The following is a 27,047-nucleotide window of genomic DNA, read 5'->3' as shown; positions in this document are numbered from 1 at the left end:
AGTTTTCTAGGGAAAGCAGTTCCATGACTTCACTTGGTACTGTTACTTTGCAAATCCTTCCTGTAAAGTTCTTTGTAATTCTGTTTCTCTTAGAAAATTTAAAAACAGGCCCCATTATTCTAAATTCTCGAAATCTGGAAGATGTCCAATAAGACTCCCCATTTAGATAAATATCTACTTCGTGTCCATTGATATAGTGATGAACCTTGATCTAGTCTTTCCTGAGATTGTCATTCATGGGTTGGTATTTCCCAAACTTTAAGAACTTCTCTTCTTCATTAGACTTCTTTTGAATTTTTTGATATATCCATTAAAATGCTGATTTGTGAGTTCCACAATTCAGGAGAAACCATTTAAGAAAAAGAATATGAAATCTTTTCTTTATTGCAAATTTTGCAGAAGAATGGGCCCGGGCGAATACCTTGCTGGCAACCTTCCCGTGCACATGAGAGGTTCAAGGCTCTTGTTTCATTCATTTGTAGTGAATCTGTTTCCACTCTTAGAGTTGTTTATCCCTTGAGAAATTAGCCTAACTCTTTTAAAAAGGCCACACTATCAGAAAGGATAAACCCCAGGAAAAATGATGTTATTACATGCATGCGCTTGACTAGTATTTTCACTAAATTAATCAATACCTCCTTCGTTATATATGAAATAGGTATTGTATGCTTCCTTTGCTTTGGGCACTAATGTTGGGTTTAGAGTTAATAGTGCCTTTCTTCATGGAATGATCAAACCTTATGTACTCTGAACCAATCCAGAGGCTGCTCTACCAGAAGCATATTATCTAAGCATACCTTCTATCAGAAGCTTTTAAATGAAGCCTAGACTGAAGCAACTGTGTATAAAGAAAATACATGGGCCTACAATTACATTTTTTTAAATGTTACCAATCCCTTAACATTATATGTAAGAAAGGTTGAGAGCATCTTGCAGTATTAGTTAGTGAAACAGCCCTTGCAAGCTCTAATTTACCGTGAAGGAGGAGAATTCTAAAGGGATGTCATTGTCTCTAATTAATGAAAATTTCTTGTTCCTTACCAAAAATATAACATGGTAGTGTTGGGTTAATTTATGGTTTCCTCTGTGCCCTACAGGCTGTGTTGCCATACCTCCTGATGCCTCTTCAGGGTTCTCTTTCTTATTTATGTCATTAGATTTCTCTTCAGTTTTAGTGTTGTGTGCATTTCTTTACACACAAAAATTAAACAGATTGTTCAGAAAGCATCAATAAAGGGAAAGGTGCTACCCCATAATTACTGAAAGGACATCTTGTTGTCAATACCTTGGAAGATAGAGCAACAAATCAACAAACAATCACTTTCTACTTAGAAGGGGACCAGGTTCTGACTGGCAATCAAGATAGCTTTGTGAAAAGCAAATTGAGCAAAACCATTTTAATTTACTTCTATGAAAGAATCAGTGCCTTGTAATCCAAGAGAAAGAAGCATCTCTTTATTCATTAAGGTTTGTATTCCCTCCCATGTGACATTCATTCTCAATGAGGATTGAAAAAAATAGGACCTAGGCTCTAGAATTCTGTTTTAACTCACAGTGAAATAATGCCATTGCCGTGTTGGGGAGACAAACCAAATGACAACTAACAATCAAGTGCTACTTTTGATGACCCATAAGTGCTGTGAATGAAAGAACCTTGGCTGTAATGCTCACTGTTGATTCTCCAGAGGCTAGAACCGTATGTGACAATACATGGTATAAGATGAATGAACAGACATTTTCTGTTTCTCTGTAAAAGTAATCACGGTACTTTTCTCTTAGCTTTCTTGTTTCATTGGCCTCTTATTTTTAGTTTCTCTGCTATAACCCAAAGGATAAATGATCTATGGCAATATATTCAGATATATTTCTACAGTTATCTTTAGAAAAATAGATAGGCCTTCATAGATGTGTACTCCCTCAGAAATGGGATCAATTCATTTAGAAAGTAATAAATGATAAACTAAAGGCATCAAGCAGCTAGCACAGAGATAAGTTGCACAGATTCACTAAATGTTCTTTGTGTTTAATGGACCACCCACTACTAACCATAATTTAGCAATCTATGTAGTGTGATTCAGAAGTAGAGTCAAAGGAATTTTATACCTTCTGTTATGTTAATTAAAAGATAATGACATTGCCCTAAAAATTTGGTGGACCCCCATCTTGGATTTCCCTAACAGTTACATAGAAATATGCTTTCCAGATCTTTCAAGCACACTAAATCTTTGCTATCTTGTGGGGTGGTCTTAGCTTTTAGAAATAGTGACACATGCAATTAGGTCCAGTTTTATGAGTGAGATATATGACCAAACTGGGTGACAAAATTTCTGGACCAAAATAGTGTGAATCTGAAATAATGAGACTGATTTCATTTGATTCAGAGGTCAGTTCTGAAGGAGGAGTTTCACTCACAGAGGAATGGCCCTCACCAAAATAAGTTTATGTCTTCCCCAGGTGGCTGTTTGAGAGACAGGATTAATGGTTTCAAAGGTTATATCGGCACCAATTTTATAACTTTATAGTTGCAGTTGGAAATGTTACAAAACAAGAACTATATAACATTTTAAGAGAATTAGAACATTGGCTGGTACATATTGGATAACACATCTCTTAGGGTATTGTTTCTAACTTGTCCTCTTTTTGGAGAAAACATGTGAGGCTACAGAAGTCTAAATATAAAAATTATATCCAACAAGTAAAGGAGATACAAAAGAACACCTGGAAATTGTATATTTATGGAAACATTCCAGTGAGAAATGTGTTACTCTGGAATATGGTATTGAGTGACTTGGATTGGAGTCAAAATACATTTCCCCAAGAGCCTCTGCAACCTCATCCCCTCCCCACCCCACCCTCATTCTTTGCAAAAAATCCACCAGCATTGAATTTGAGGATTAGCTTCATTTTTCTCTGTGTGTGGGACTCGGGCATTACAATGATTCTTGGGGACGAGCTACATCTCCGTGACAATTTTTTTAAGTGAGATATTGACCAGGTTTGTATTTCACAGGTGCAAGCAGATAAGATACAGTTTTTTTTTTTTAAAGAAAACTGACAGTTTTTAAGGATACAAGGAAGCATTTCCTTTTAGAAATGATGATGGATGAGTTCCTGAGGGAGGTTTTGGAACCCTATCTACAGGCAGATGATTACAACTTGTGTTTCTTGAGCTCCTTCTTCTTTTGTGATTCAGTAATTGTGCTAGTCAAAGCAATTTGCCATTCTCATCCAAGTCACCAAAGTGCTTTTCCCCCCACCCAAGCAGATCTCATCGAAAGCCTTACTGATGATGCTGACTCTCCCATCTTCCACAGGGGTCACAGCATAAAGATAATTAAACCAAGGTCTCAGACCCAAAACAGACCTCCTGTCTTCTCATTACCCTCCTCTACCCATACCTCCCCAAGACCTTTCCCTTGTAAAATATCGTATCAATTACTTTAGGTTTTCATTTTTATTCCTTTGATTAAAAAAAAAAAAGCTGCACATTCATTTCTTACAGTCACTCAGTGTGCTTTGTAGGTACTAATCACATAGAAGTTCACAGAAGCATGTTGAACTCAATTGTTTTTCTTTCCCGGATGGAAAGAGGGATACTCATGAACCTCTTAAGGAAAATGTGTCTGCAGAAACCGAAAACAGTCGAAAGCCTTTTCCATGCTGCAGATTGCAGATTAACTTCTAACTAATCAGAGTTCAGCATTCTAATGGACTGTGACGGGAGAGAGTTTTTCCTCCAACTTCAGATCACATGTTTTTTGCAGTTGTAAGGCACATTCTAGAAGAAGGCCTTGGGGATCAGAGCCAGCCTTCATTATAGGTGCATGACCGCTTTGTAACCAACTGCAAGGTTAATATCCAAGGAGATTTGCACACAACAGCCTTTTTTTTTTTTTTTAATAATTTACTTTTGCGATTCTCTTCACGCCCCTGCTGGTGTGCAAAGATCTGTTTGTCTGTCAAACTTCCCAATATGTACTGCATGTGAAAGATACATTAATTTTTTATTCGTTTCCTACTGGGGCTGATCAGTCAGCCGGTTGTGCTGCGTGCAAGAGGGCTGCTGCAGTGAGCATGTACTTGATTTTGCTTCAGCTGACTCCCTCACCTTCAGCAGTTCCTTTTCTTCTACCAGACTCCCCTCTGCCAAAAGAGAGTCATTTATACAAATAAACTCAAAGAACTTTTTGTATTAACCCTTCACCTTAACCTGAGAAGGTTTTGTCTTAAAGGAGATTGCCGAAAAAGCTATTTACTTCTACTGTTTGTGGTATCCTGCAAATACCTCATTCAAAACAAACATCTCATTTTCAAAATTAGAACACATCTTTTCCTTTAACCTTGGAGACTCTTTGTAAACACGAATCTCTACACGAGTGAATTTTCTCAGCAGGACTATTGAGCTCTGTCAGTGTGACAAATGTCACAAATGCCACAGATATCAGGCACTAAGCATTGGCATTTTTAAGAAAACAAATGCAGATGTCAGTGAACCATAACCTATAGATGATTAGAGTGAAACCCACCATTTGAAGGTGGATATTCTGTTTTCAAGGCTGCTGAGATTTTTCCACAATAAAGAAATATGAGGCTGGCAGGGAACTATGCATGTAGAGATGCTCTTGGTAATTTCAAGATTTTAGGACTCCCAGGCTGAAAAAAAAACTGTTATTATGTAAATCATCCAGCTCCAGCTGCTAATTCTTGAAAATGTAAAGAGTTATCTAAAGTTTAACTGGGTTGTGACCTTTTATGTTCTGAAGGGAAGGGGGAGCTTGGAGTTTGCCAGGGGCTATTTTGTATAAGGGGGTCAGTGCTAAGGAAACAGTGGAGCACAGATTGTATGGAGGTAGCAAAGGGCAGAGGGAATGCGTGTCTAAGGATGCTGTGCAAAGGGGACCAGTGGAGCTGAAGTAAACAGATTGAGAAGTAGATGAGGCCAGAGAGGTAGTGAGGGATCAGATCATGTAAGGCCCCCTTGGCTGTGGGAATGGTTACTTTCATTCTACTCTCTATCAGAATACATGAATTTTCTGTCAGACAGACATACATGCACGCAGAGACAGAGAGAGAGAGAGAGACAGAGACAGATGTTGGAGAAGGGGAGATATAAACGAGGACAGAGCTTTAAGGGAAGAGGGAAGTGAAAATTGAAGGCTGGGAAAGTCAGGTATACACTAGAAAGTAGATAGAGTCATACCTTCTATAGGAAGGAAGGAACATAGGATGTTCAAGAATTAAAAAGGAAAGAAAATATATCTTCTTTTATTGATTTGTGGGTTATCTATGTCCCGTTGTACCTCTGTGATTCAGACCATATTTACATAGGTTAATAAGCATGACTTTAATCACTGTATAACTGTAGCATCGATGCATTTGTTCAGTGTCTTTTTCTGAGGCCTCTAACTACTTGAGCAAGCTAATCAAGATTTCAATTACTCCAGTGAGGAGGAAAGTTATACCTCTCTGTTGCAATCGTAGTTGATTGGCTGATGAAGTATTCATGAGATCTCTCATAAGAGGAACTTTAAAGGTCACTTGTGCCATAATAAGTGGAAATCTCTGAGAAAGAAAAAGTTGAACAGTATTATAGTACTGTTAAAGTCTTTAGAGGTATCGACTCTGAAGAGTCTAGTTGCTGTAGCTGGAAATGCTTGGCCTTGAGCATTTATCACGACTTCTTCAATCCAATATGCCCTTTAAACATGCTGAAACTATAAGAAAGGAATATATAATGTTGTTTGATATTCAATAAATAGGTTTCTTTCCTGCATTTAATAGAAAGACCATATTTATCACCAGTTACAGCTGAAAATTCTCATCAGTCACTGCTGCCATCTTAGGTAGGTTCCCTGAACCCAAATAATCCAATTGTTTAAGTCCTTGTTCACGTGTTAAAGAAAAGTAAATAAAAAACAGCCCTTACCTTGATTCACATTATATCTTCCCATTTGTGAGCTAATATGGTCATTCTAAAAATGAGAGGAAAAAAGGTCTGGGAGAAATATATGAGTCCTGATATATCACACTTTTTGGTATTTTATAAGGCTTTCACCCACTTTTAGGGACACATAAAGATCTGAACTCATAGTACACATCAGTTAATGTTAAGATACATTGCTGTGCTTGTATCCTAGCAATTCTTTTACCCTTGGTTCCAGGAAAGTACCACAAATTGCAAAAATGTTACTGCTAATCGGAATAATTTAAGTAAAGAATGTCTTAGGCAACTATTTGAAGGCCCACTAAAACAGGAGAATTTTACAAAAAGAAAACGTTTTTTCATAATGATAAAAGGCTTTCATGTACAGAATTACCTTTTCACTACCATGGTCAGGACATCTTTGGGACAAGAAAAGGACCATGCTGCTACAGTCCTAGTTTACTAGCCTGGACAACCTTTCTATTGCTAACTCCATGTTGCCTCCTCCTTGAAGAAAACATTTGAATTTATTATTCCAAATAGCAAATTATTCTGTAATCTTTATTTCTTAGATTTGTCAAAACCATTATCCATTTTGCAAAGATCTGTTTACCTGAAATAATTACAGAGAGAGGAGAGACAGAGATAGATCTTCAGTTTGCTGATTTATCAGCCAGGTTGAGCCAAGGGCCAGCAGCTTCATCTAGATCTCTCAGGTGGGTAGGCCTAAGAATTTGGGCCATCTTCCATTGTTTTTCCTAGGCCATTACCAGGGAACTGGATCAGAAGTGGAGCAGCTGAGACATAAACTGGCACACAAATGGGATGCTGTCTCTCAAGTGGCAGCTTAACGCACTGTACCACAACTACAGTCCCTGCACCATGGCATCTTAACAACAAGAATAACAGGACTCGATGCGATAGCAAGGTGGTTTAAGTCCTCACCTTGCATGCTGGGATCCCATATGGCTGCCGGTTCTAATCCTGGTTGCTCTGCTTCCCATCCAGCTCCCTGCTTATGGCCTGGGGAAGCAGTCGAGGACTGCCCAAAGCCTTGGGACCCTGCACCCACGTGGGAGACCCAGAAGAGCTCCTGGCTCCTGGCTTCCGACTGGTTCAGCTCCAGCTGTTGTGGCCACTTGGGGAGTGAAGATCTTCCTCTCTTTGTCTCCTCCTCTCTCTATATCTGACTTTCCAATAAAAGTAAATACACCTTTTTTTTTTTTTAAAGAACACGAATAACACCAGCCCCCCTCCCAAAAAAAGGTTTGTTGAATTTCATTCTACCTATATCTTCATTCTCATAACTGTGGAAGACAAATCCTGTTGTCCTTGAAATGTGTGTATTTTATCTATTCATATTTTTACCCGACATTGCAAGATTTCCATATTAAAAAAAAAAAACCTGCTTTTTCCCTGTGTGCTATGTGGGCATGATCCTGTGTTGGCAGAAATAGAAAAGAGATCATGAAGTGTGTGGACATCAGTATTGCCCAAATGTGTAAAAATATTTACCAGCAGTGTTCCCTGAATGCTTTTGATGTGCCAGATACAGTGCTTAACAGCTTTATGTGGGTTTTCTCATGAAATTGCAAGCCAACGCTGTGATGTGCAGGTGTTTCGCAGATCAAGAAAGGAGGCTTAGTGTAATTAAGTAAATGTCTCAAGCAGATAAAGCTCTGTAGTCTCTAGATAGAACTAGGACTTAAACCAGATTGCGCAGCCACTCACAGCCATCCTGTGTTCACTAAGGTATATTGTTCTATTTAGAACATTTGGATTATGAGTTCTAACTTAGAGTAAACAAAATAAGCAAGTCACTTTTCCATTATTTTTACTCTGGACTTAAAAACTCCAGATTGGAAGTTAAAACCCCCTCCCCCAAAAAACCTTATTAAGATGCATGAAAAAATAAAGGCTTAGAATCACCATAATTATCTAGGAAAGATAGAAACTTAGAGTATTCATACCAGTGCTTCGTTGATTTGAAGTTTCAGTGCTCTTGATTCTGTTGTGGCACAGCATACTGAGCTGCGCTTTTGATGATGGCATCGAATTATAGGACCATCTGTAATACTTAGAGTACAGCTCCCTCCTGTGGTGCCTAGGAATGTGGCAGTGTATGGTCCAGGTGCTTGGGCCCCTGCCACCCATGCTAGAGGCCAGGATGGAATTTTAGGATCCTGCATTTGGCCTAGCCAAGTCCTAGCTTGCACAAGACATTTGGAGAGTGAATAAATGGATGGAAGATCGCTCCTTATCTGTCCATGTCTCTTTCTTCCTCTCTTTCACTGGCCCTGTCTCTCTTACACTTCCGGTTGCTCCATTTTTCAAATAAAGACTTTTTTAAAAGTTACATTGTGCTATATCATTTAAAAAATGATTACACATTTTAAGTTAAAACGGTGAGATGTCTCGCATAGAGCAGAAAGAATTTTTTAAAGAGTAAAGCAGCAATTAGATAAAAAGCTAAGAGAAAATCAAGTTGTAAGAGCTCAATGCAAACAAGCAAAAAAAAAAAACATTAAGACAGTTTCACTGATTTTGTTTCCCCTAAAAATGCCCTATTGACTCAGGTTTTGTCTCTAAAAAGATTTTTAGTGTATTACATACCAGGCTTCTTTATATTGTTGCCAAATCATTTGTCTGGGTATCATTTGCAAGTCCTTCTAACATCCCTGATGAATGAAGAAGTACTCCTCAGCTCAGTCATCGTATGCACCTGGCACCAGAGTCACCAATTTGTTCACCAGGATATATCCAATTTACATTCTTTTATGCTTACACGATCCTTCCATTATGTAGCTTCTGATACGGTAATGAATTGAAAGTCTTGCCAAGTATATCTCCACAGCTAATATAAATGCTCTCAAACCCCAAAGCAAAAATGGATACATTTCTAATTTTTTTCTTTTACATGATTGACAAATGAGAGTCATATATATGAAATTTTAAAAATTACCTTAGATCTCAATGATATCCTATTCAATGTGCTTGAGATTAGACTATATTAAGATTGTATGTTTTCAGCCCTATATTGTGTCCTCCTAACTTCCAAAAAAAAGGAGATGGTTGTGCAGAATAACAATGTGGTCATTTGTCTGTCAGTGGCAAAATTCGTGCTTTGAGAACTTTGAGCTGTATCTATTCTACTTGTATGCTGTAAGCACAGCTACCATGTAATGAACATTTCTTGTGCACCAGGAATTGCTTTAGATGTTTTATATAAGCATTATTTCACTCACTCTGTTTGACAACCCTGTGATTTAACTAGTGGCATCTAGGTTTTACAGCTGTAGAAAGCAAAACTCAAAAAGATAACATAAGTAACTTGTTCAGGGTCTTGAAAATTTTACAATAAATGATAGAGCTTGGATGTGAAACCAGATTTTTTAGACTCCAGGTTACATACTTCTTATTGTTTAATTTCTCCATCCCTGAAATATACCTACGGCTTTCAGTGAAGTCACCATATTTGTGAAATGCCTCTGCATAGATCAGTGGACGTGTATGCCACTGGGGGTGATAGACATCAGTGTTGAAGGTGATAATGGCAGCATGTGTTATCACATAGCAGGACAAGACTGGTAGATGGCTTCTTAGACTCTTTGAGCCAGTTTGATCCATTTGTTAAAGCTTAATTGGTCCAAATGAAAGCTCCTAGTATTTATCTGTGGGTTGTCTTTATTTGCATGTGACATTTTTTTGTTCATGGGTCTCATTTGTTAATCATGCACAGAAAGGGAAATAAGATTTGTAATTTATTCACATCTTTCAGCATAGCAACAGAAATTTCAGTGGAAGACATAAAAGTAAGTTGGTGGATGTTTTCTGGTAAAATCCCAGACGGATTTTCTATTATAGTTTGCTCCTTCTGTGCTTTTTACTGTTGCTTTGAAAACTATGCCCACGTAACTGAGGCTTTTTTTCTGTAAACATATTTCTTATCTTGTATGAGGTATCAAAACACTTGTATCAAAACAGTTTTTCAGTTAGCATCTTTTTTAACAAAACACTGTCTTCATACAGTGAAACAATCTCATTGGTTAATATTCTCAACCTGAGCAACAGTGACTGATGCTTTACTTGAAAACAGTGTCTAAGGTCTCACAAGTTAATGTTTTAAATGTTGAAACTGGAAACATGTATTGTTAGTTTCAATTATTTAAAAGAGTAGAAAAAAAACTGACCTTACATTTGCCTCTGTTGCTTTTGTTCTTTTAATTATTTGCTCTCCATTATGTAAGACTTGAAATGATAAGAATACATCCCATCTCTCAAAAGACTTCTTTCCTTATCAACCTTTACATTTTTTAGCAGAGTTAAACAATGTCCTGAAATTTCTTATCTTTAACTCTAGTACAAGTGGAGATTCACGATATGAAACCATCGTAAAGATTTTCCATTCTCATTTATTAGTTTTTCTCAAGGAGAGTGAATTAAACAAGCATGTGTTCCCCATTTCTAATTTCCCAAAGCCAGAGCCTAAGACCAAAAATGCCAAGAGGGATAGGACTTCTCTTCAGCGTGAGGCAGTGAACTAGCAGTGTCAGGACCAGAATCTTAACTACCCAAGCTGTGTTGCTTGAGAAATATAAGCTCTTATAGGTACTTTTTTTTTTTTCATTAAATGCCAAACTACTGAAATCACCCCTTCTCTTTTGGCCTCTTTAGGATTACATGTGCCATTACAAATTTCGTGATTGTTTTGTAGTTAAGTCAGTTCTTGAAACATTTATGATGTAAACTGATGGACTTATTATAAAGTCTCTTTGATCCTTTACTAGATTGCATTCATGTTGTTTTAGTAGTGCCTGTTACAAGTTTCCCTCTCGTAACCTATTTGTGTATGCCCCAATGTCTGCATTCGAGTTTGACATTCATTAGTACCTCATCTTCTTCTTTTACCCCAAATTACATAAGTTTTGATTTTATATAAAGTGTAACTTAAATTTTACTGAAATAGTATGAATGACTTAAATATATGGACAACGTAATGGCAACCAGGAAGCTGTATCAAAATTTATAGTCTCAAAATATAGTTTAAATTTGGACAGGGTGTTTTTGGCCATCGTGACTGCTCTTTTATTAAATGATCTTAGTCTGTCAAAGGATGCTTACAAGAAATGAACTCACAGACCACCATATGGCACAGCCGTGAAATTGCTGCTTAGAATGCCCACATTCCTTGTTGGAATACCTATGTTCCAGTCCCAGCATCAATGTTTCTATTCCAGCTTCCTGTACACCCTGAAAGACAACAGATGATGGTTCATTTAACTGGACCACTACCACCCACATAGGGGACCTGGCTTTATTCTGGGCCCGTCCTGACTTTTGTGCATTTGGAGAATAAAACGGCAGATTCAAATTCTCTGTGTCTGTCTGTGTCTCCATCTTCAAAGAAAATCAAAATAAATGATTAAAAATTATTAAGATATAAATACAGGACTGGGAATATGAATGCCAAGTGTATCAAATTAAAATCTACGGTACCTAATTAAAGTTGGATTTCAGATAAACTGCATTTGTTTTAATATCAGTCTATGCCAAATCCCATATGCATTGCTTTACAAATGTCCCAAATACTGTGTAGAACATGCTGAAATCAACAAAAATATTAATGGTATATATGACATTCAAATGTCAGTGGTGAGCCTGGCATTCTACCTGGGAGGCATCAATGCAATGGTAACAACATGGTTACAGATCCCCAAAAAGCCTGGGTAACACTGGTAGTTAAGTAGCAGTAGCCTTGAGAATGTCACTTAATCTACTTGAACCTTAGTTTCATCATGTATACATTGAGAACTAAAAATAGCTATAATTTTTTTACAAAAATTAGAAATTATGTAGTTAAAATGCCTAGTACATAATACATTTTCAATGAAAGGCAGCTGTTATTGTCAGAATAAAAAGAAACATAAATGCAGATTATTATGATTGAGTGTTGTGGCCTAATGGATTGAAACACAGTTGGAGATAGCCACATTGCTTAACCGTAGTGCCTGTCCTGAGTCTCAGCTACTCTGTGCTTCCAGTTCCGTTCCATGCTAATGCACTTGGGAGGCAGTGGATAATGACCCAAGTAATTGGGCCCCTACCAACTGACGTGGGACATCCAGGTGGAATCTGTGGTTCCTGGATTCCAACTGCCCTAGACCCAGCTGTTGCCAGTGTTTGAGGAATGAACCAGCAATTGGAAGATCAATATTTCTCTCTCAGTATTTCATTGCTTTATGGCTAAATGCTACTCAGTCATGTACATATATCATCTGTTCATTCTAACACAGTATATTTGAGTTTGTTGGGTTCATTCAAACCTTAACATTTAGGTTGCTTTTACTAAATGAATATTTGGAATAAGTTTGCTGTGTACGTTCTTAGACAAGTTTTTGCATGAACATATATTTTCTTTTCTCTTGTGTGTATAAGTAGAAGTGAAATTATTGGACAGTTTTGTTTAACACTTTGAGAGATTGCCGGACATGTTTCTAAATGGTCACCATTTGAAGTTTATTCCAGCAATACACAAAAGCTTCTCTTTCTATGTATTTTTGCTCATTATTATCTGATTATGATTATGATTGATATTACTGCTGCCTTCCTAGTAGATATGATGTGGTATGTTATTGCAGTTTTGAGTTGCATTTGCCTAGTGATTAATGATGCTGAGTATTTTTTCACGTCCTGTTGACCATACCTATGTCGACTTTGGAGAAACATCTACTCAAGTCCTTTGTCTGTTGTTTTCTTAAATTTATTCATTTTTATTTATTTCAATGGCAGAATGACTGGTAGAGATATTAAGAGAGAGAGAGAGACTGAAACTGTAACAGAAATGGTTTAGGTAGGCAAAACCAAAGAGCTGGGAACTCTATCTAGGTTTCTCATTTGGGTGGTAGGAACCCATGTGCCTCCCAGTGTGTGTTTAGCAGGAATTTTGGATCACAAGTAGAGATGGAACTTGATCTCAGATGCTTATATATGGAATACAGGAATCACAAGCAGCTGCCTAACCTGCAGTAACACAGAGCCTGCACCCCCTTGCTCTTTTTAACTGAAGCATTTGTCTCTCTTATGTTCACCTATATATTCTTGTGACATGTAGGTTTCTAAATATTTACTCCCACACTGTGGATTGTCTTTTCACTTTCTTGATAATGCCTTTTCATGAACTTTTTAAAAATTAGTATTTCAATGAAATTTTATTTGCCTATTTTATTTTCGGTTGTCTTTGCCAGAACCACATTGTCTTTTCTTTCTTGAAGAATAAAACCAATGCTAAATTAGGAGGGAAAATATGTGAATTCTCTTTCCAAAATTGCAACTACATAAATATGTGACCTCAGGCAAGCATTTAGTCACTCAGAATTCATTTTCCACTTCTCTAAAAACAAGCTTGATATAGTAAGCACTGTTTTGTTTTTGTGAATGATAGGTTTGTGTACCCTATAAGTTAGTACTTCTCAACCTGTGATAAATTTTTCCCTTCAGGTAACATTTGGAAATCTGTGGAGACATTTTTGATTGTCATAGCTAGTGAAGGTTGCAACTGATATGTAATAAATAGAGGCGAGAGATATACCTGGTTTTCCTATAATGCATAGGACAGCCTCCTACAGCAAAGATTTATCCAATCCAAAATTTCAGTAGTGCTGAGTTTAAAAATTTGCTCTGAAATCATGATTTTTGTTTCCCAGGTTAAGTAGTAGCCTTTGCGTTTGTCTGAAGAAGTGATTTAGTCTTATGATCTTTGCCGATAACTTTGGTATTAGCTTAACATTGGCAGTAGAAAAGGGGGTGTGTGCAAATGAAAATTTTGTAGAAGAAAATCAATTCTTGCATGTCAAGAACTTTTTGGAAGTGTTTTCAAGGCTATTTGAAACTATTTTGTCTTATAATATGAAGAAAATCATTTCAGTATAGACTCCTCCAGGCAAAACCTTGTAGATATATTTTGTTATTGAATGTTTTTCTTTAGGCTTTCTAAAACAAAAATAGTTTTTTTTTTTTTTGAGAAATAGCATGCTATAAGTGTATCTAATAAATCATAGAAGGAAAATATGAGAGCAAAAGTTGATGCCAGGAGTTTTTAGTTGATATGTCTGTATTATTGACATGTCTAAACCAAAAGGAAGTCAGTATTTTCTAGCTGATCACTTATAACTTTGTCTAACACCATCTACTAGAATGTACTCAGTCACTGAAGCCTCTCAGTTAATCAATCTAAGATAAAACAGACAATAACTTAGAATATGTTTCAATGCTTCGGGATATCTTAGCACATAAAAAGTGACAGTGTTTCTTTTCTGGCAGTACTGCTGATTGTTTCATGCCCTGTATCATTAGAGGCAATCATTACCACTATCCCTGTAACCATCACTTTTATCAGCATAGACTAAGATTTCTTGATTATGGAATAGCAGGATCTACTCTAAATACCGAATACATGATTCTCAATTTTCCTCACAGAAATTTTGAGATAGTTTTTATAAATCTCCATTTTGCTGATAGCAGAAAAATATGCAGTTGAGTGCTAAAATGTCTACAATGCCATATTTCCATACTAAGCTTTTTCTTGTATATCAAAACTATTTCATGTTTCAGAAATGAAGAGAGTGTTTAGTCTTAAATCTGCTGCATTATTGGTGTGCCTCATTTTCTAGCGTCGCAAGTAATGCCAAGTAAGGAATGAAGCACTTTTGTATTTTTTTCAGGAAGAGTTTACCTAAGATCAATTATTTATCTCTCTGAAACACATATGCGTGCATCTCAAAATTGATTTAATACCTTGCCGTCTCTGTGTACCTACGTAATTTTTAAATCATGCACCTTCTCAATTATAAAAGGAAGTCAAGGAGTTTAATCCAGCTTTCTTTATATATATAGGAAGCAGTGAAAGAAAACAATAAGAGAAGAGAAATGGAAGAGAAAACTAGGAGGGCAAAGCTTGCAAAAGAGAAAGCTGAACAAGAAAAGTTGGAACGCCAGAAGAAAAAGAAACAACTCATTGATATAAACAAAGGTATGAAGATTTTCCAATTTTTAAGACCATGGATAAAATATAAAATGATCACACTCAGTTATTTTTGAACTATAAATAATTGTTTAATTGTGGTTTTGGCAGAAAATTCACAAAATTATTCATTACTTACATCAAAGCTTGTGTGTGTGATGCTCTCTGTATTTCTTATCAGATTATCCTGAGTACTCGGAAATTTTGATCCCTAACACAAGTTTTTTGAAATAGTCCTTTTGAAATTGGTTTTTGAAACATTCTTTTTTTTTTCTTCATTTATTTTACCATTTTGTGTTATGTCCTGGGTGATGGTGTGGTGAGAAGAGTGTGAGGTAGAAAGTGGAAACTGGTATGGGGAGATGAGCCTTGGATTTTAAATTTATTTTGTTGTGTATCATTTCAAAATGCAATATTAACATTCTTCCTAGGGACTTGAAAATTTGAAGTTGCTTTAGATTTTGGCAGCACTATTACAATGTAGAAAACTAGGAAATGACATTTTTCATATACATATACTGGTAAATATATTTGCAAAACTGAATCTTTCCCTTGGAAGTATATAGCTTTAGCTAAGATGATGAAAATAATTAGAATAGAGTTGGTGATAAGATGAAACTCAATATCAGCATGCTGCTCAGTGACTGAAGAAAGAAAACCAAGCAGTTGTAAAGTTGTATCTTTCAAGTTATATCCATAAAAAACACATGTACTAAGGTTTCGTTTTGGGAGAATTGGAGATTAGAAGGAAAAGGCCATGATGTAATATTTGATTATTGTTGTTTTTGTAAATTGTTGTTGTTGTTGTTTTTGTAAATTTTGAGTCAGAGAGAGTGAAAGAGGAAGAGAATTCTCACCTACTGCCCACAAATGTCCACAAGACCAGGGATGAGCCAAACCAAAGCTGTGATTCAGAAAATTAGGGTCCTCCATTTGGGCAGCAAGGAGTTAGCAACTTGATATATCAAGTGGCATGACTAAAAAACTATTAAGGCATTTACAATAAGAAAGTGTCACTTACAATAAGAAAGGCTGTCACCATGACTCAACTAGCTAATTCTCTAACTTCAAGTACCGGAATCCATGTGGGCACTGGTTTGTGTCCTGGCTGCTTCACTTCCCATTCAGCTCCTCATTTAGTGCTAGGAAAACAACTCAAAGCCTGGGAACCCTGCACCCACGTGGGATACCTGGAAGAAGCTTCTGGTTCTTGGCTTCGGATTCGCTCAACTCCAGCCATTGCACCTGTTTGGGTAGTAGAACAGGGGATGGAAGATCTGTCTCTCCTTCTCTGTAAATCTGCCTTTCCAATAAAAATAAATCTTAAAATGAAAGTTGAGTTTATTATCTTTGACACCTAGCTTTATGACCTTGTTCTATTCCTTTATCTCTTCATGCCTCAGTTACCTCATAGGTAATATAGGATAATGGCATTTGCTTCCTGTAGCTTGAGTGATAATTAAATGAGCTAATTAAGTACAGTGTGTCACACAGGGCCCAGAGTATACCTGCTGTTGATGCTAATGCTGAAAGAAAGAGTCATATTGTATTCATTGAGGAATTTAAGAAAGACTCAAGAAATCATTTCCGCCCTTAAGAAGAGTTCAGTTTTGTCAGAGAAGAAATAAAGTGGAACCAGCAAAGAATAAAATGTATACCTATATATGTATACCTATATATAATAGAAATAAATTGCTCTTTAAAATATCTTAGAGGGAAGCTCAGTATGGTCTGTTAAGATGACATAAGGTGACATAGAAAAGGCTAAGTGTAGTCTCTGCACATATCAGTTTTGGATGGGTAATATGCAGCTAAGTAGAAGCAATATTTTTCAAGTGAATAACTTCAGCAGTAGTACATGCTAGGACATAAGGAGTCAGGCCTTATAGATGATATATTTAATGGCCCTTGAGAAGATAGCTCAGTACAATTAGGAGACAAATTGTAAATTCAAGTTCCAGTTTATTGGTCATATAATCTGTGATAGGGTATTTCCTTGTTTTGTGCCTTGATTTCCTCAGTCACAAAATAGAATATTAATGCCTATCCTTTCATTGAGAAAGCTAAATGAGGGAACCCTTTAAAGCCCTAGAGACTGTGGAGATTTATACTCGTCCATTTAGCAATGATGAATCCATATCCTTTGATCTGTGATCGGTCTCTGATTGCTAACTGGTGCGTATTTTCACTTGTCAGAGGAGGTTTTGATTTGGGTATCTGTCATAAAGGTAGGATGGAGTCACACTGTGCATCGCCCTCATAGTTAGGCGAGTTGAGATATAATGAGGTAGGAGAGCAGAGGTTTTTATGGGAATTTGTTCAAGGATTACCAAAGTAGTAAACTAAAAGTTCAAGGAAGGAGAAATGATTGTAATATAGATGCCACTGAAAAGAACAGTGGTGGATGAAGAAGAGAATTAACTGATTCCCTCCTGGAAAAAGTTTCAACCTGTGGCCATTTAGATGGTGGTAGGGCTGGATGCTGTGGCAAAGCAGTGCAGTACCAGCATCCCACATGGTCACTAATTCAAGTCGCAACTGGTCAGTCTAGTTCCTGGCAGATGACATAGGAAAGCGGCAGATGCTGGCCCAAATATGTGGGCCAACTACCTATGTGGGCATCCTGAAAAAGCTTTTGGATTCTGGCTTCTGGCCTCTTACCAGCCCAGCTCAGGCCATTGCAGCTAAATGGGAAGTAAACCAGTGGATGTAAGATTTTCCTGTCTCTCCCTCCTTCTCTCTCTATAATTCTGCCTTTCAGGTGAACCAGTAAATCTTTTTTTGTAATAGGGAAGGCAAAAATGCATTAAATAATGGGGAAAAAAAGGCATTTGAAACTGCTAGCAACAAATTCACTGATGGTAAAAGCACTTCTAAAAAAGAACAGCATAGTGTAGTTTCATCAATAGATAATTATATATTGATGTCTTTTGGCATAGTAGGTTATTTTATTCACCCAATCAACATTTATTGCACCATTTCCTAAATAATTATAATTAGAGCATGCACAGTAATACACCATTTATTTAAATGCAAAATTGAAAAAGCTAATTTAAATGCAGCAAAAATTATACTTTATCAATAAATGTACTCTGAAATGTGCACAGCAGTATGCAAACTATACAGAGTACTTGATGTAATCTATGTTCTCCACCATTTGCTTCTATTAGTATAGATGATAATTAACGTAGGGACACCTAAAAAAAGATTAATTAAGTCTGTCAGTATAGAAAGAAAGCTTACCAAATATTTGCAAATAAATATGTGTGAATATGTGAATATATATGAATATATGCAAATATATGTTAAAGGCAACAAATTAACTGTAAGGATGTGAATGAAAAAGCAGTAGCAAAAATATATATAAAGTGAATGTTTTAAAATTTCAAACTGTTATTTTTAAGTGAATACTATTTAATTAGGAACAATTTTGATCATCCCTTTATAATTTTATGTGGAAATAAGAATTACCTATTTGCTTTTTATGTAGTGACAAAGTATACACTACATTAAGTTGGAGGATATATCAGTTTTTTGAGTACAGACTAGCAAATTTTGATGAAAAGACATACTCATTTAAACTATCAGTAGTAGTAGATAGAAATTTGATTTTCTCTCTTTTTTTACAAAGATTAAATTAATTATTTTTACAAGAGAATAAATTCATTTCATATTATGTTAATTTTACCTGAGTAGAACAAAACTGTATTTTCCAATGTCATACCGCAGGTATTAAGTTATAATAACCATTATTAAGGATTAAAAGCCCACAAGTAATGGGGTTTTGCTGAGCAGTATTTAAGCACACCAACAATATCAATTACTGATACAATGTAGGCAGCATCTTTCTGGTGTATTTTATAAATACTATCAACAAGTCATAGATAAGAATGTACGTTTTTATAGATACGTTTTTATACTTGGTGAACCTAACAGGAAATGTTCGAACTAGTATTACCTTATCTATGAGAAGAAAAAAAGTCTGATAATTTGTTTTCTTTAACTTGTCCCTTACTTGCAAATATTTTAAGAAGTCTATGTATATTCAAAATCAGAAATTTTCCACTTGTTCCTCAAGTTTGCATTTTTCAGTGAAAATTCAGGGTTTGCTTCCCTGATTAAACTGATTTAGTACAATAAAAATTGGCCTGGAGCTTTTGGCACAATAAGGTGTTTAGTATAAATTCTGTACTTTGCTGTTTCAGTGGAACGTATATATGTTAATTTTAAGGCAATATCATGTCATGCTGAGGCCATTCTTTCACTAAACAGTTTTTGCAATTCTAAAGGCAAGCACTGGGTTAATCCCTTAAGTGCAAAGAGGAGCTTCAATGGTGAATCACGCCCTAATGGGTGCATCTCCTGACCCCAGGGCAGTGTCATGGCAGACAAATCTCTCTATCTTTGGTTGATCTGAATTGAAACGAATCCAATCCCCTTTTTTGGGTGCAAGACAAATGTGAATTCCAGTCCTGATTCTGGCACCTATACAGTGTATCTTTGGGTAATTCACCTAACCTCTCTGATACTGATACTCTTTTTCCTTGCCGGTAACGCTGGAGAAAGAACATCTTACACATAAGGTTTTCATAAGAGTTAAGTAAGAAGATGTACGTGAATCTGTTAGCACCTGCCTGGAACATGGGTAGCTCTTAATAAAAATTAGACATTTTCAAACTTTTTTTTAGTTTCAGTAAATTGTCGATGGCTAGGTGATTATATAATAACATCATAGTTGACTACTCTGGGAGCATTTTTAAGAAAGCCATCCATCTTTATGACCTGTAATCTTTCTGGAATCTCTTCACACACAGCCTTCCTGTCACATGTCATTCATACACAGCCTTCCTTTCACTGTGTTATCTAGATAACTTCCATTCACTGTGTCATCTAGATTCTTCCATTTTACACACGTAGAGGCATGCAATATTGTGGCATTTAAATAGCCAACACACAATATTCACTTAACGGTAGATCTTTGGAGTTTGCCATCGTTCTGAGACCATTATTTGGAGCATTGATAATAGTGTGTAGTAATATCGTAGAGGGCACTTAATCGCTACTATTTCCAGAATGTGCTGGAAAGTAATTGACAATTCTAGTTATTTTTACCTGTACCCTACTTAAGACACTTATCATGAGTAATTTTTTTAATGACCTCATACTAAAATAATTAGATTTCTGGTATCAGTTCACTGAAAATAAGTACTGAATTTTCATCCTGTCTGCCTTAGCAGTGAAATTTATGCATCTATTAAAAATGTTTTTCTAAATGAGTGATAAAAATAAATACGTGAGACAAGATAGGAAATACATATTAGACCTCATTGAGTTCTTACACTCTAAATGCAGAAACTCAGATTTGCAAAAACTTTAAGAACTGTCTTCAGTGTTCTGAGCATTTAACAAGATTTTTTTAATCAGCTCCTCTGTAGAAGATGAATAACGCTGGCAATTACAAATTTGGCTCCCCTCTACAGTGTGCACTTGTTGCCATGTATGCCTTATGCAACTTCACTAGGCAGAACTCCATGAAAATATTGGAGCAGGTGGGTGAGAATAATAAAATTGAATACATAAGAAATGACCAAAACACATTGTAGGTGGCCTAATCATTTATTAGAAACATACTTTGGTTCCAACTTTAATATCCTAATTCTTATTACAGGAAAGTGTCAAATGAATAACAGCTGCTATATAACAACATTGCAATTAATTTGGCTCTGTTCTCAGTCAAATGCATTTAGATTCATGTCAGTAATTACACCTAACAGATTCACAGAACTAACAAACTGTACTGAGCTCAACAGAGTCTCTAATGACTTTTTTTCCCCCCAAAATTATATTTGTTCCACCCACATTGAATTCCTGGATTCCTGGGCTGCTTCAGAATCAGGACAAAATCTATTGTTAAACTAAATGTGCAAAAGGATGATTATGGATGAAAAGCTTTCAGTGATTTTTAATTTAATTCTGCAAGTATTTATTGAATTCCCACATTGTCTTGAGCGGGGTGTCACACCCTAATGATAGTATTATTGTCTAATAATTCAACACTATTAACCTACTTAAGGGGTTATTAGTTACAGCCTTTCTTCCTGTGTGTGTGTGTGTGTGTGTGTGTGTGTCATCAGCAAAACAAAAACAAAAAAGACTTGTTATGTACAGTCCCATGTGTGTGTTTGTGGAAGTGTGCACTCATAGAGGACCCTCTGCAATCAGTAGCATATAGATTTCATGTTTTACCAATTTTTTTGTGTGTATATCTTCAAGACTTGTGTTTGTTCCTTATGAGTAGTCAATCCTTAGTCCTCAGTTACACCCTTAATATATGAACAATCTAAATTTCCTGCCTTTTAGTTAGTGGGGAAGAAATAATGGAAAAATATGTCTTCGTTTAAGAAAACGATTATATTTTTGTATGATGATACTTGAAAAGTGTTAAAATCTAAGCATAGCATACTACTTGCCATCTGAATCTCATGTGCTGTTTCATAATAGCTCAGTGATTCATTTGGGAATTAAAAAAAGTATTATCCTTTTAAATGTACAATTAATCTATGGATATCATAATACTTTGAACCAATTTTGAGATCTATTTTGCACGTACACTGTCTTAAAAATCATCTTTATGAAAGTGGATATTTCAGCACTTCTGAGTCTGATTATGCCTTTTCTATTTGCTGAGCCTATGACAAGTTTGCCTAGAAATTAATTGGAGCATCATTCAAGAGAAATGATGCATATGGGTTTAAGAGGACTCAGGCATTGTCCTGCTGAGACCTGGGCAGGATCCAGGGCATTCTTTTCAGATTTATGTGGTTCCGTTGTGAGACAACCCCACTGTGACTTTGCAAGATTAGTTTGGGCTATAACGTGACAGTCATAGTATGTTATTTAATTTGTCTGTTTTGCCCCTTCTTTTTACAATGTAATTCATACCCTTAGATAATTATTTGATGCAGTTGAATGTTTGAAATGAAAGAAGCTTTGTGAATTCCCTGCTTCTCTCATCAATATCTATGCATTCTTCCTTGAGTTGCTACCTTGTCTGATTTTTTAGAACAGTATTTTTGTGAAAGGAAAATGTGTTCCCTCTAGTCCTCTTTTGTCAAAAACCCTTTGCACTTGCTTTCTTTTGCCAATTGAACCTTTTTTTGAAATGCATCAGTAGGGAGAGCTTGCCTCGCCTTTGCTAGACAGGAGTAGCTGTAGGTGCAGTTAAACAATCCAACTTGAAAAGGGGATTTCTCTCTCTTTATTTGAAAACAATTGAAAATGAAAGGTGTGTGTCTCAGGACAGAGTGCTTAACTGACCCCATTCTACTGAACTTCAGTATGGTATATGAAACTGCCTCCCCTGTGTCTTCCCCCGTCTTTTTAAAGGATGCTTTACTTGTTTGAGGCAACTGGTTCTGAGTCAGAGCTGTATCTGGCATAAACGGAATCCATTATATTGTTATGTGTTGTTATACTGCTCGTTGCATCTCTTTTTCTTCACTCAAAGTGTCGATACTGCTTTGTTCTAAAGGCTATTTGATCATATTTTGAGGCGAAATCGAGATGGAGCTACAGAGATGGACTATGGTTACATTAACTTTTGAATATAACCACACTGCATCCCCTACAATAGTCTGTATGTTTTTAAGATTTATTCAAAAGACAGAGTCACACACACGCACACACTCAGAGTGAGAGATCTTGCAAATACTGATTCAGTGTACAAATGGGCACGAGAACTGGGCCTGGGGCTAGGTAGAAAGCAATAGCCCAGAATTCTATTTGAGTCTCCTAAGTGGGTGGCAGGGTCTCAAGTACTTGCACCATCTCCCACCACTTTCCCTAGATGCCTTAAGCAGGGAGCTGGATCCAAAGGGAATTATCCAAGACTGGAGCCAACATTCCAAAATGAGATGCTGGCATCACAAATGGTGAATTAATTTGGTGCCCCGCAACATTAGCCTCAACAGCCTGTGCTTTTAAGGAGTTCTGTGAGCTCCTGTGATGAATTAATGTTGAAAATATCCATCCATTTTCACTTGAGTTACTATGACAGGAAATGAAATCCCCCAAAAGTACTGCCACCAAGGGTAGAAATCAGCATAGAGAGGACAATGCCTCACTTTTCACCTCATGTTTTAAGAACACAGATGCACAAAGTAAACATTTGCATAAGAAGATATATGTAGCTTTTCTTTTTCAATCACAGATCATTTTGCCTTTGTAAATGGTACCATGTACCCAAACTTAAGTAGTTAACATATTTTTCCCTGAAATATGTGAGTCCTTAAAGATTAATTGATCCTTACACATCAAAGGAAATAAGAAATGTGTATTATTGAGCAGCCACCTTAAAATTAGCAACCAGTAATATGTGTTAAGAAAAAAATTATATTATTTAAGTAAAAAAGTGGAACTGCATATTAGTCTAATTTTGTAGCTTGTCATTGTGTGTTCTTTCTTTCTTTCTTTTTTTTTGAGAGGAGGAATAGGAGGCTAACTGCTTGTGTCACAAAAAATGATAGGAAAAAGAGAGTCAACCATCTCTAAACCTCTGATATTCAAAAAACCTCAAGTTCCAGTTCACCAAATATATATTTTTGTTATATGCAGTTTCGGTCTGTAGATAGTTTGTGAAACTGTTTTCTGATTTCCATGTAATGCTTTTTGTTGATATTTACTCATAAAGCCATTTGCCTTTTATGAGTTTTTGCTTTCTGATGATTCTGCTGCACCTATCTCCCTTCTTACTTTCGAACGATTGCATTGTCTCACTCCTGATGTACTGCTTCCTGGTGGGCAACATCATGATTTGTAAGCAATCTGATATATAAATAAGATAGTGAGAACTGCTCCAACAATTCAGTTTCTAGTTGGAAAGAATTAAGCAGTCTCATTCTGTGTTCTTAGACTTTACTTTGTGTTTCCATAATTTTCGTCAGCACAGTAGGGGGCCTTTTTTCTCTTTCACTCCATTTCTGAAAAACATCTGATTGGCTCAGAATCTTCCTGGGAAATATAATGCCCCAGTATGTTGTAATATACCTCTCATACTATATATATTTTGGTCACGCCAGATGGGGAGTTCAGCCATAGCTAATAACTATAATTTTCTAGAAGTATCATAGGAATACAGATGCTCTGAGCAGTATGCTTTTGTTTCCACTGATGTTAAGAAATTGTTCATCATAGAAGAGTGCCAAGAAAGAATACATCAAACTTGGTCCTTATTTCTTAATTATGTAGACATAGTATATTTGTAGGTGTTATATATGCTTTGATAGGTATGGAATTATGTGTTAGGTTAGTAAAACTTTACCTCAGTATTTTCAAAAGTGAATACAAGTAGTTCATTAGCAAATGCACTTTTTAAATACACCAAAAGTTATTGTATATAATATGTACGCATGAAAACAAAATATATGACTTATGAATCTTGCTTTGTAGACTTACAGAAAGGAATAGCTGTGAGTGTGCTAAAAATGTCATTGACTATCTAGTCATTTTAAAATATTTTATTTTTATTAGTATAAATAGCATAGGTTTTATTTATTCTATAGGTACAGTCCAAAGAAGACTATACTTTCTCACTAACCTGCGTTCCCTCTAACCCCTATCTCCTTTCCCTCTCTTCAACAGCATTTACTGATAGTTTTAATACACTCTGTATTCACAGGCTCAATCTTCTACTCATATTCAGCAAAGAAATGTAAAAATACCATAAAACCACATTTCCACTGGAGTAAAATATGAGCTAATAATGACAATCCAATCCCAAAGTGACCACTTGATTCCTACCCTTTGTTTGTGTTCTATTCTAACTGCCATTTATCAGAGAAAACATGTCTCTTTCTCCTTGAGACTGGCTTATTTCTGTAAGCATAATGGTTTCAAATGATTTCTAGCTGCATCCATTTTGCCATAAAAAAGAAACATGTTTTCATATTGTTTATGGCTGAATATATTCCGTAGTGTGTATGTGTATGTATGTACCACATTTTCTTTATCCAGTCATCCATTGATGGACATCTGGCTATTGCATATCTTAGGTATTGTGAATTGAGCTACAATAAACATGGGTGTTCAAATGCTGATTTCATGTCCTTTGGGTAAATTCCCAAAAGTGAAATGGCTGGGTCATATGGTAGATCTTTTTTTCAGATTTCCGAGGAGTCTAAAAAATGTCCTTTACAGTGGTTGCACTAGTTTATATCCATACCAAGAGTGGATCAAGAATGCCTTTTCTCCACATACTCACTAATGTATATATATGGCTTTTGATATCCAAATGATAGACATTCTAACTTGGGAGAAGTGAAAACTCATTGCAGTTTTTATTTGTATTTCCTTGATGACTAATAATGCTGAGCATTTTTTTCCCATGTCTTCCATAGGAGACAATCTATATATACATACACACACACAGACACACACACACACACACAGAGACACACACAGAATATAAATGATCATTCCTTAGGATCAGGTAAAGCTGCTGCCTGCAACAAAGCTGGTATCCTTATGGATTCAAATCCTGGTGGTTTCACTTTTGGTCCAGTTCCTTGATAATATACTAGAAAAATCATTTGAAGATGGTGGGCCCCTGTGTCCGTGTGAAAGAACTGCAGGAAATCCCTTGCTTCTGGTATCCAGCTGGCCCAGCCCTGGCCATTGTGGTCATTTGGGTAGTGAACCAAAAGAAATAAGATCTCTTTCTCTCTCCTTCTCTCTCTTCACCTCCTGCCCCATAATTCTGACTTTCAAAGTAAAAACTTGAAGAATATAAAACTTGGAGGCTAAGCTTCTCATTTCCAAATGTGCTGTAATGTTATTATTTAATGTAAGTATTTAGCTAAAAAATCTTTCAAAAATATTTATTTATTTATTTACTTGAAAGAGAGAGAGCGTGCGCGCAAGACAGGAAGAAGGATGTTATAACCCCTTGACACCCAAAATGGTCATTGCAGCCAGAGATGTCAGTCTGAAGCTAGGCACTTCCTCAGGGCCTTCCATTCAGGTGCAGGGGGTCTAGGATCTGGGCCATTTTCCATCTACTGCCTTCCCAGGCCATCAGCATGGGAAGTGGAGCAGTCGGGCCTCAGACTGTCACCCATATCGGATGACGGCATGAGATTAGCTCATTATGCCATCATGACAGTTCCACTGAAAAACAGTTTCAGGCACTAGCAACCTAGCATAGTAATGGAGCAAGAGCAGTGGGCTGAAGCAGGCTATAGTTCTGGACCAACTCTTCAATGTTAAACTCATTTTATGACTTTGTTCACATGCTGTTTTTATCTCAGTTGTAACACCTATAAAGTGCGTCATTGGACTCAAGGGTTCTTAAGCTTAATGTACATCGGAATCACAGTTTGTCAAGGAAGAAAGAAAAAAATATTGCTACCCTACACCCAGTTTCTCATTTAGTAGGACCACAGTGAAGTCAGAAACTTTGTATTTCTTACAAATTCCCAGATTATCTTGAAGCTACTAATACAGGGACCATTCCTTGAGAACCACTGCTCTAGCAGGATGCCCAGAAAAAAAATCTGTAGTGCTAAAGTCACAATAGCAGGATTCCTGAGGCACCTGCCAACATGCCACAAAGTATCAACTGGGGACTGCAAAGGATGTCAAGAGAAGTAACTCAGGCTGAGAGAGGGTAGTGCACTGGTTTGTTAACAAGCAACAGGGTTAGGGAGGAGGGAGTAGAGCTGGGGAAGCCCCAAGGAAGCCAGAAAGTTGTGAACATTAAAGCTTAGTTTTGAGACTATGCACAGTCCTAAACCGGAAAATGAAACCAGATAATGCACAAATCTGGATGACATGTTTCAGCCAATAGTAAATTAAGGAAAATGGGAGGCAGTCAGCTAAAGCAATGTGTTGGGAAACCTGAAAAACACTTTCCATGACACAGGACAATAAGAATGACAGCTTGGGGCCCGGTGCAATAGCCTAGCATCTGAAGTCCTCACGTTGCACATGCCGGGATCCCATATGTGTGCTGGTTCTAATCCCGGCGGCCCCGCTTCCCATTCACCTCCCTGCTTGTGGCCTGGGAAAGCAGTCAAGGATGGCCCAAAGCCTTGGGACCCTGCACCCAAT

General features: G+C 36.7%; 1 protein-coding gene across 6 annotated transcripts in view; it reads left to right on the top strand.

Moving 5' to 3' along the window:
- DIAPH2 (diaphanous related formin 2) overlaps positions 1-27,047 on the top strand; it is an 830,745-nt gene that overhangs the window by 628,706 nt on the left and 174,992 nt on the right. For all 6 annotated transcript variants that reach the window (XM_040999826.1, XM_040999825.1, XM_040999824.1 and 3 more), the window contains one exon: positions 14,816-14,951. In XM_040999826.1, the coding sequence (XP_040855760.1) occupies positions 14,816-14,951 (136 nt within the window). The remainder of the gene's footprint in view (positions 1-14,815; positions 14,952-27,047) is intronic.

Source organism: Ochotona curzoniae, unplaced genomic scaffold, assembly GCF_017591425.1.
Source record: "Ochotona curzoniae isolate NIBS_2020 unplaced genomic scaffold, NIBS_Ocur_1.0 scaffold_1852, whole genome shotgun sequence".
Taxonomy (NCBI): domain Eukaryota; kingdom Metazoa; phylum Chordata; class Mammalia; order Lagomorpha; family Ochotonidae; genus Ochotona; species Ochotona curzoniae.
This window is presented reverse-complemented; position numbering and strand designations above follow the sequence as displayed.